Source organism: Rattus rattus, chromosome 6 (assembly GCF_011064425.1).
Source record: "Rattus rattus isolate New Zealand chromosome 6, Rrattus_CSIRO_v1, whole genome shotgun sequence".
Taxonomy (NCBI): domain Eukaryota; kingdom Metazoa; phylum Chordata; class Mammalia; order Rodentia; family Muridae; genus Rattus; species Rattus rattus.
In genome coordinates this window covers 58,736,342-58,746,515 of record NC_046159.1, presented here as the reverse complement: position 1 = coordinate 58,746,515, position 10,174 = coordinate 58,736,342, and the positions used below count along the sequence as shown (strand labels likewise).

The window sequence follows — 10,174 nt, the reverse complement described above, 5'->3', positions numbered from 1 at the left end:
AAAATACGCACAGGTTAATTTAATTAATGCCTTGCCCTGTGATGGGATCTGAGGGAAGGGACACGGCCCCTATGCTGCTCTGCACACTCAGAATAAAAACAGCTGAGGGGCATCGGTCATGCTGGCTGGGAACATGTGTGGAGTGATGGTCTGTGAGGATGCTCTGATCTGGAGACTGTGAAACCTGGTGCTCAGTCCTGACTGTGGATGTGGACCACTTCCTTTACGTACCTGCCATGAAAGCTCATGGTCTTGTTTGTACCAATGTGCTATGATGAGATGATACACTGTTGAGGGCATAGGACAACAACTCACATGAAGAGCATTGAGAGGAGAAGAGCTGGTTAGAGTGACAGATACATGAGATGTATATACAAGTTTGTCTTTGTCCAGTCATCCCACAGTTGCTAGTTCACCGTCGTTGCTGTTGCTGCTGGTGGTGGAGGAGATGGTGATGGAGGTTGTGGTGGTGATAGTGGCGGTGGTGGTGATGGTGGTGGTGGTGGAGATGATGATGATGATGGTAGAGATGGTGGTAGTGGTGGTAGAGATGGTAGTGGTGGTGATGGTGGTGGTAGAGATGGTGGTGGTGATGGTGGTGGTGGAGAAGATGGTGATGATGGTGATCGAGATGGTGATGGTGGTGGTAGTGATGGTGGTGATGGTGGTGGTGGTGATGGTGGTGGTGGTGGTGGTGATGGTAGTGGTGGTGGTGGTGGTGATGGTGGTGGTGCTGATGGTGGTGGTGGTGATGATGGTGGTGGTAGTGGTGGTGATGGTAGTGGTGGTGGTAGAGATGGTGGTGGTGGTAGTGATGGTGGTGGTGGAGAAGATGGTGATGATGGTGATGGAGATGGTGATGGTGGTGGTGGTAGAGATGGTGGTGATGGTGGTGGTGGTGATGATGGTGGTGATACTTTACTATTCAGATGGTTAACAGCATATCTTCCATACATTATTTGATTGATCTCACAACAATTCTAACAAGGTTTCTTAGGTTATTACCTTTGTCTTCAGAAAGTCTCATCTCAGGTCTGTGTAGATGACTTAGTCAAAGCTGGGCCTCAGATTTTCTCAGGCCAGAAATCTAAATGCCAGACTAAGAAGGCGAGTTACCACGTGGGATGAGACTTTCAAATGTCTGTGGGGTCCCTAGAGCTTGCTGTTGGTCAATCTCTTTTTCCTGAGCGTCCAGGCTGCACCCCTGACATACAAGTCTTCATTTGTGCTGAAGAGCAGAACTGTGGTGATTTCTCCAAGGTCACCTTCATTCTGAAAGAGCATCCAGTCTTAATTCCTAGGATCGTGACCAGGCCAAGAGTCAGGTGCCAGTGGCTAAGAAATCTTTCTCCCCATCATACCAGTGGATGAGGGGACCTCATCAAATAGACTAGTTGGGATGAACACATCTTGTGTGAGAGCTAGTGGGGATGGGAGAGCGAGGTGCTATGTTTATACCTTTGAGAGTTCTATGCTCCATAAACACAGAAGCGTGAAGATCCAAGGAGCATGAGTGGTCCAGGGCACAGAAGCTGAGATATGGAGCAACAGCATCCTTTAACCTGCACACGTGCAGGGTAAGAGGTCCCACCTTACCCTCCCATTCTTCATCTCCTTCTCCCCTGCAGTGAGTGGACCATGAAGTGAGGAAATCATGTTCACCCGAGCTCAAAGTGAGTCTACTTATGACTCAGAACCCAAAATTCCCTATGCAAATGGCACCCAGAGTCCATGTGGCTCCTCCCCCAAGTCCATGCTCCAGAGGAACCCCCACCCCCACTGTCTGTGTGCAGAGCCCTAGGCCTAAGAGGTGACCACGAGCTGGGGGTGGGTGGTTAGAACTTAGCCATGGGTCCTCATGCTAAGTCCCCTCTCAGTGGGGATTCTGAGGTGAGCAGAGGACTGCAGCAGAGCTGGGAAACTCTCCTGTGCTCTTGCTCTAAGCTTGCTAATGCTAGACCTGAACAAAAGCCCGGGAGTGCAGCCAGAGGTGAGCTAGGCCCACATAGAGCCCAGGTACTCCACCCTAAGCACAGACAGGAGAGTCCTACACAGCCTGCTCTGCCTTCTCTCTGCAAACACCCTTTTCCAGACCCTCCAAACCATATTTCCTGGCTATAATCCCCACTTCATTTTGTCAAAGGACTTTCACTGGTGTCTACTCTTGCAAAATTTAGACATCCAGTGAACCCTGACCAGCGACAGTATCTCAGATCTCCATTTCAGAAATTCCACACTTCAGTGCCCCTTGAATAGTGTGTCTAAGCGGTTGTCTCTTTCCTCTGCCTTCCACAGAAAGCCGAGTTCATCGTTGCGGTGTGCACCCGGGCGCTGTGGCACCATTTTGCTTATTTCAGTCGGATGCAGTCCACCTCCTCCGTAGCAGGAATCCCCGTGGTCCTGAGGTCCAGGTCAGCGCTGGCCTTGCTCCCGCTAGGAGAGGCCCTCCACTGGAGCCGCAGGATCCTCTTGAGGTACTTACTGGTGTTATTCCTGACAGTCACAAAGCACAGCGTATTGATCATACTGTTGCTCATGGCGATGCACTCCACCACGTAAAAGGCGGTGAGGTAGTGCTTCTCCTTCACAAACACGGAGGGGAAGAAGTCACGCACGATGGTGAAGCCATAGAAGGGAGCCCAGCACAGCACATAGGCAGAAAGGACGCACACGAGCCCCAGTACCGTCCGTCGGCGACAGCGCAGCCTCCGGCGGATCTGCTCTGTCTGGAAGCCGGGCACCGCCTTGAACCAGAGCTCTCGGGACACCCTGGCATAGCACAGGGTCATGGCGATTACAGGACCCACGAACTCGAGGCCGAAGACCAAAAGGAAATAGGACCTGTAGTAGAACTGCTGATCCACCGGCCAGATCTGGCCGCAGAAGATCTTCTCCTGGCTTTCCACGATGACCAACACCGTCTCAGTGGTGAAGTAGGCGGCTGGGATGGCGATGAGGATGGACACGGACCACACCAGGAAGATCAGGCCTGCAGCCGTTTGACACTTCATCCGTGGTCTCAGAGGGTGCACAATGGCCAGATACCTGAGGAAGAACAGAAAGGGAGTCAGCCACGGAAGGAACCTGCCTGTGAGAATTTCCCTCTGAGGACACTACACAGCAATAGGGAATGTTACCTGAGGGAGATGTCCAGGGCAGGGCTCTGTAGCAAACCTCAGCTCCACCTCTAACTCCTCCCATCTCGCCTTTCGTATCTGCCTGAGCATTTAGATGGCTTATTTTAAATCTGACATATACTGGAAAGATAATGGTGAACATTCCTTTTAAATGTGGTAATTATACGTCTCACAGGTCTCTGGCCAGACACCGGTCCAGCATGTCTCCTACAGTCTGCAAAGTTCAAAGTTAAGTAAGCCTGGCAATTCCACCTTGAACTAGTTGATGGGAAAAAGCATCCTTTCCAACCAAAGCATGGGCCAAAGTTTTGTTTTCATTCCACGTTTCAGAAAGCATTGTTCTGCACGCAGAGAGGAAGAATGTATTTACCTCATTTTCCACCTGGAAGATACAGGCTGCTGAGAGATGAGGAGCTTTCTCAAGGCCGCATGCCACAAGACCCTTGACAGAAAGCATTTAGACCCTCACCTCACAGGGCTGATGTGAAAATCAATTTACGTGCACGTGGCTTTTTCTTCTTTCTTTCTTTTTTTTTTTTAACCCACAAAGCATCAGGCAATCTAAGATGCTGCCTTTGTTCTCTCCCAGAGAACCCACACTGTTACCACAGTGGTCCAGGAAGCAGAGAGCACTTTGTGGGGTGTGAGTCACCCGTGTGGCACGATGGCGCCCTTCCCAGAGTGCACACACACTTGTGCAGGGAGCCCCAGCTTCCGGGAAGGTTTTGCCCAGCTGGCAGGGTTGGGAGAAGGATGGGGTGAAGTGGAAAGGACTGACCAGCACTGGAGACAAACACTTGTGTGCCCATAGCTGATCCCAGCAGTGTGGGTGGCAACGTGACAGGGCCCCGACGGAGAGCCAGACCCGTTCTGTAGCTTTGGTAAACGCCCCTTTGAAGTCATCTTTCTTGGGACTTTGATCTGAAGAAAGATCCCTTCTTGTGTTTTTCTGATTTAATTTCACAAGGAATCACGCTACACTGGGTGGACCTGGAGGACCACTGCAGTGAGGCCCCTGTTCTCTTGAGCTCCAGAAGTTTAAAGAAGCTAAATGGGGCATGTTTACCCTCCGAACGCCCCAGATGGCCGCTGGCTGGCCAGCCACCAGCATGCATCCCTGGAAATCTAGGCAACTCCTTAGTGCTGAAAAACTGGAACTGGGTTATGTGCACGGTTGACATCACATATGCATGGGCCCTTTAGAGCAGCATCATGCTGTCTGGAGGGTAGCCCAGTGGTGGAGAACCGGTCTAGCATGTAGAGGCTCTGGGTTCCTATCACATCAACACGGGGGGGGGGCTGCTGAGCTGTGAATAAAATGCTCTGACAGAGCAACTTAAGGGCTTATTCTGCCTCACAGTTTAAGGTGACAGTCATGTGTCTGAGGTGACATAGCAGGAAAGACAAGGCCATAGGAACTAAAGCAGCCATCCCATCCGTAGCCAGTACAGGGATGAATACCGATGCTCAGACTGAACCAGTCATTTTATACGATCCAAGATCCTCACCCAGGCAATGACCACACTCACAGTAAACAGTAACCATCACTGAGACACACGCCAACAGGCAAAGGGCAGAAAACTATTCAGAGATTTCCACTGGCCTTCACTCTGGGACTTACATTAGTAAGAAGCTTACAGTCACAAGCCCATGCTTTCATTTAGGTGATCTCAACCTTTCTGAAGGACTGAGAGCGAAGAGGCCCACTTGGTGGAGAGGCAAATGCTGCCCCCATTGCCAGCAGGAACGGCATTGCTCCCTTCACCCGACCTTTCCTGACCCTCACCAAATCTTAACAACCCTTCTCTTTTCTCTCTGCCACAGACTTTTTCCTACCTCTGATGTTCCTTGAAGCAGTCAGACCACTGGCAGCTCCTTTTCTCTCCCTACGAACATGGCTTCTTCACTTGCTCTGTGTCCATAACCACAGGGGTTTCCGTTCAGATCCACTCAAAGCCAACAGTTCACAGGAAACAACGAATAAAGGCTCCCCGGAAAAGAAATAGCTTTGTAGTGCTTGTGTGATAACCGAGGGTCAGGTGCTTCGGCAGAGTGTGGGACTCCCGTCTCCATCTACGGTCTACCACGAGGATGGTCTACCACGAGGATGGTCTACCGCGAGGATGGTCTACCACGAGGATGGTCGTAGCAGCTTCTGGCTGCTCGTAGCATGAACGGCCAACCCCAGCTGATGAGCTCATCAGGGGCATCTGTGCTTTCAGCCTGGGTGACATGATTCAGCACAGTTGGACAACACAGACCCTGGCTGGTTTCCTCCGCACACCAGGCTAGAGGAAGAGGAGTCTCCCAGCATTTTGCAAGCAGCAGACCAGGTTACAGACACCTCAAGGATGGCACACTGTTTCCACACTAAAGAGGGGGCCGAGAGCCTTTCCCCAGGACTGGGGTAGCAGTGAGACCTTCCTATAGCATCCTACTGACCCCTTAGGTTGTCCTGCTCTGTGGATTTTTATGACTTCTGAAATACGACCCCATTCCTTTTGAACACTGTTCTGAAGATTATGTCCCTGGTTCACACGCTTCCCCAGGGTTCTGCCGTCGCTGGAAGCATTGTCACCTCTGGCTTCTTCAAACACCGGCCTAGCCTCTGAGGAGACCTCTCCTCCCTTTTGGTGATCACTAAATTCTCCCTCCTCTGAGCTGCCTCCTTCATCCACTACACTGACTACTTCTCCAAACTTCACTGCGAAGGTGACCCTTGCTTACTATTTCACCATCTCGCCAGTATTAGTTCCTTGTCTGGAGAGATCTCGTCTATGTTTTCTCGCTTTGCTATCAGTGAATTTGGGGCACCTAGTATTAATAACTAATAAAACTTAACCCTGTCATTGGTTTGGCACTGAGTGAACAGAAACTTTCATTGTCAGAAAGACCACAATCATTTTTGGAAGAAGGGACGAACATGCGTTTACTTTGCCTGAGCCTGGGGTGTGTTGCAGTGCTAAGCAACCGAAGGCCAGAAATGCAGTTGGGAGGTTAGAGCTGAGCTTGGCAGGAGGTATGGCCCAGCCAGGTGTGCCACCTTCAACAGGTCATTTCACTCCGGTCCTCGGTTTGCAAAGTTTGGAATACTTATCAGCTATTTCAGCAAGAAACCAGAGTTACGTTCAAGAAGGGCCATTCGTTTACAGCCTCCCTTGCCTTCCTTAAGCCACAAAGCCTTCCCTCTGTTCCTGGACCGCATCAGGCTTGATCCTCCTCCAGGCTTTGGTGCTTTTAAGTCCCTTTCTCCGAGACACTTTCTCTCAGTCCTCACGACATGGACCCTTTGCATCACTCCTGGGTCATCCACATGTCTTCTCAGAGACACCTCTCCTAACCTGTCTAGACTAGCTCTCCCACTCAGGCACTCTTGGTGTTTCTGCTGGTGCTTTTGTGTTTGTATTCTCATTTCTGAAATTACCTTCCATGGTTCTTTGTCTGAGAGAGAACTCTCTTCATCCCTCTGATATAGCCTCGTCAGGAGCCAGATGTTTTATTTTGCTTACCACAGTATCCCCAGACTACGGAATAGTGCCCGACACTAAGCAGTCCCTCTATGTAGGCACTCTTTCTGAAAGAACATACATACACTTGAGTGATTGAAAGGGAGGCTGGATCTCACAGGGGCAGCTGGGCAGAATGAAGAGACATTGGAATCAGACAGCCAAAGGTAGAGGAGGCTGGGACTACACAGCCAAGTGAACCTTTGCAGGGACAAGTGTGACCAGGACAACTGATCAATGCTGATCAATGCTGAAGAGACTGGCCAGGATGAGAGACTTCCCAACCTTGACACCTAGGAAGACAGTGAAAGCAAGAACTGATCTGTGAGGCAACAATTCACAGCTTGCTTCTTAGCCTTCCATTATGATTCGAACACCATAAAAACAACTCCTAGCCCACCGGAAACACTCCAGTTTATTCCAGTTTACTGTCACTCATGGCCTTTTAATATTAATTTAAGAGCCAGGATAGCCACTCCTTATTCGGCCCTTTAACCTCTCATTGTCCGTCCAAGCATGGCAGCACACACCTGAGATCCAAGCATTCAGATGCATGGGGCAGAAGGGTTGTGAGTTCAAAACCCTCCTGAGCTTTACAATGAGATCCAGTCTCAAAATACCAAGACAGGAAAAGAAACACCTTGCATTGTAGGTAAGATCGCATTTTACCTTCAAAGCAACCCGGCACATTAGAGTCTCTTACTGCCCTCAAAGCCTGGCAAGAAGAGGCCACATAGCCCAGGGGTAAGTGGAGGGCACCAAGAGATTCAAATCAAGCACACATTAACTATTCTGGCAGAAATTTCACTAAACAAAGGCATTTTACCAACAAGGTATGTATTGGTGATGCATTGGGTAAAAATTTGTTACCCCAAGCTAAGAAAAATCAAACCTGAAAAGCTGTTGGGTTTCGAACAGCACCAGAGACAAAAATTAATGACTCCTAGGCCCCAAAACTGAAATTAGGAGATAGCAACACAGTAAACTAAAAGCCATTCGGGACAAAGATGGCAAATCTCAGTCTAAAGAACAAAAACTTCACGGGCCGGAGCAGGCGGTCGCCTAAGACTAAGGAAAGCCTAGGCAGTAGCTGGGTCTAATTTCCAGTCAGAAGCCCACTCTGAGCTAACAGCTCTCCCCGGGGCAAAGCATGACCTGATCCATCTCTCAGCGTGTCTCGTTGGCACTTTGCAGAGAGATGTCCACGTCTTTCCAAGCAGCTGAGTTTTGTGTGGAAGAGGAGTGCACGCTTGAGCTGTATTGAGGGTATTGGTCCTGTGTTGTAGTTGATCAATATGTGTTAAGAGTACCCCAGTATTCCTCGGCTTTTCCTGGCTTCTCTCCCCCTCCCCTCAGTGGTGGTGAATGACTCTCATGCGGCAACAGGACTGGCTACTTCCAATAGCCAAGAGTGTCTCCTGAGTAAAGCTGTCAGGAATGTGAAAGCCCAGGAAAAGGTCCTGTTGATTTGCCCTGTTCCTGGGCTAAGAGACTAGGCAGCATTTCCATTTTCAGAGAAGGCCAGAGACAAAGCTGCAGAAGTCTGCCCAGGGCAGCTGTGAAAGTCACTCAGGAAGCACATATCTTGGCTGACTGTATCCTCTGCTAGGATTATTTAAATTCTCTGACTGAGTAATTGAATGCTCCAGAGTCAGTAACTTGTATTGAGGACCTCAACATACCTGTTGTGTGCCGGACCAAGGTCCTGTCAGCTTGCTGACTTTCTGACATCCTTCTCTGGGGAGAGGAGGCAGGGGCTCTGCCTCTCAGTGGTCCTAAAGCCAGGCTCTTTGGTGTCCCTTTCCTTCGAAGCTGACCTTTCCCGGGCCATCCTACCCCCAGCTGTAGTCCAGCAAACGTGCTCCCTTGCTCTGACTTTGAGCCCAGGTCAAACACCTCAGGCAGGGCCCCGAGGCCTTGGAACAAGGAGAACCTGTGCTTTAGGTTCCAGGTGATGAGAAACTATTCGTGTCCAGGTACGGGGGAGCCGGACTAGCCCCTGGGGAAGCTGCTCATAGACCATAACAAGGTGCTTTGTACCTAGAGTCAAAAGCACAAAGAAGCTTGCAAAGATTCCCTAAAGTCATGGTGATCCTGGCTTATTAGCACAAACATAAACCAAGTCAAACATCTAGGAATAAGAAAGACACACACACTTGATATGCCAGCGCTAGCTGATATCCGTGGGAGGCCTCCCCTTTTCGGAGGAGGAGCAGCTGGGTGTCAGGGGAGGACTGGGAGGAGAGGAGGGAGGAGAAACTGCGGTCAGGACATAAAGTTAATTAACTTAGGTTACTCTCCCCAATGTCTCTGTCCATCACTAGAGCAGGTCTTGTACTGTAGCATGAGGGGTAAGGGGTGGGGTGGGGTGGGATTAAGACACCGTTAACAAAAGTCAGCAAATACATGCTCTTCTCCCCCTCCACCTTTTTATTGAAACCAACTCCTTCAATTTTACTTAAAAGTCAATTAGTACTGGGAGAAGGTCTAGATGAGTTATGAAATTCCCTCCGGATTTTCACGGTGCTTCAAGAAGCAACTCCTTATAACGTAGTCTTACCCCTCCACACTTCCTCCTACATGCCTAAGAGATCAGGCACATCTAGGAGAACATCCACAGAGAGTGATCAAAGACTTCCCTATTGCCCAACTTCAGGCTTCAGCTCCCTCCAGCCCTGACCTCCGCTAGACGTCCAGTCAGTGGAATACAGACACACGCCATCAGCACACAACTACAGGGAAGGACACAGCCAGCACCCGCTTCTCTCTCACCTGTCAATGGCAATGGCCAGTAGGGCGTTAGTGGAGACGTAGAGGGAGACGGTGCGCAAGTAGTTGACGGAGGCGCACAGGACATGGCCGTGCTCCCAGGAGAGCTGGCGTACCACATAGTAGTCCATCTCAAAGGGGCAGCACACGATGGCTACCAGGAAGTCCGAAATGGCCAGGTTGGCGATAAGCAGGTTGGTGAGGTTGCGAAGCTTTTTGTAGCGGGCCAGCGCAGTGATGAAGATGAAGTTGCCGATGCCACACACCAGCATGATGCCCACCAAAGCCATGCCAATGACAATCTTGGCAGCAAAGAAAGTCCGAGAGTTGGTCACATCCTCCTCTTCATCCGAGGGCATGTCATAGTCACCATAGCTGAAAGTGAATGGCAAGGGGGAGGTTTCGGCTCCACTGCCATCACGTGCAGAAAAGAAGTCGGTGAAAGCGTTTGTGGTATTCTCGCCCAGGGTCCCCACAGTGGTCTCCATCTAGGCAGGTGCACACCCCTGAAGCTGTCCCACTGGCGTCTGCAAGGTGGATGACGCCTCTCTGCAGGCACTTGGCTCTTCCTCGGTGAGTCAGATCTTCCCAGCCAGCATCTGAGGGGCCCAGTATCTGAGTCCCATTTTAAACCTTTGAAAGACATAACGCACAATTGGCTACATGTGGGAGCGGACCTTGGATGGGTTTAAAATCATCCTGAAACCTATGCAGACCCATTAGCCACCTGCTCACAGCACACAGAGATAATGGAGTGGAAGG

The 10,174-nt window shown here is 50.3% G+C and overlaps 1 protein-coding gene across 1 annotated transcript; it reads right to left on the bottom strand.

Annotated features, from left to right (window-relative positions):
- Window positions 1–2,053: 2,053 nt before the first annotated feature.
- Window positions 2,054–9,971, bottom strand: Prokr1 (prokineticin receptor 1). The gene is made up of 2 exons (XM_032905086.1): window positions 9,416–9,971; window positions 2,054–3,045 (listed from the first exon to the last, which is right to left on the bottom strand). The coding sequence occupies exons 1-2, from the start codon at window positions 9,898–9,900 to the stop codon at window positions 2,349–2,351; spliced, it is 1,182 nt and encodes a 393-aa protein (XP_032760977.1). The 5' UTR covers window positions 9,901–9,971; the 3' UTR covers window positions 2,054–2,348.
- Between the last annotated feature and the right edge of the window lie 203 nt (window positions 9,972–10,174).

Bases quoted from the DNA above. Each gene is read 5' to 3' on its own strand.
- Prokr1 (XM_032905086.1), bottom strand. From the start codon at position 9,900: ATGGAGACCACTGTGGGGACCCTGGGCGAGAATACCACAAACGCTTTC. The intron at 3,046-9,415 runs GTGAGAGAGAAG...GTTCTTCCTCAG, and splicing joins CTGGCCATTGCCATTGACAG to GTATCTGGCCATTGTGCACC.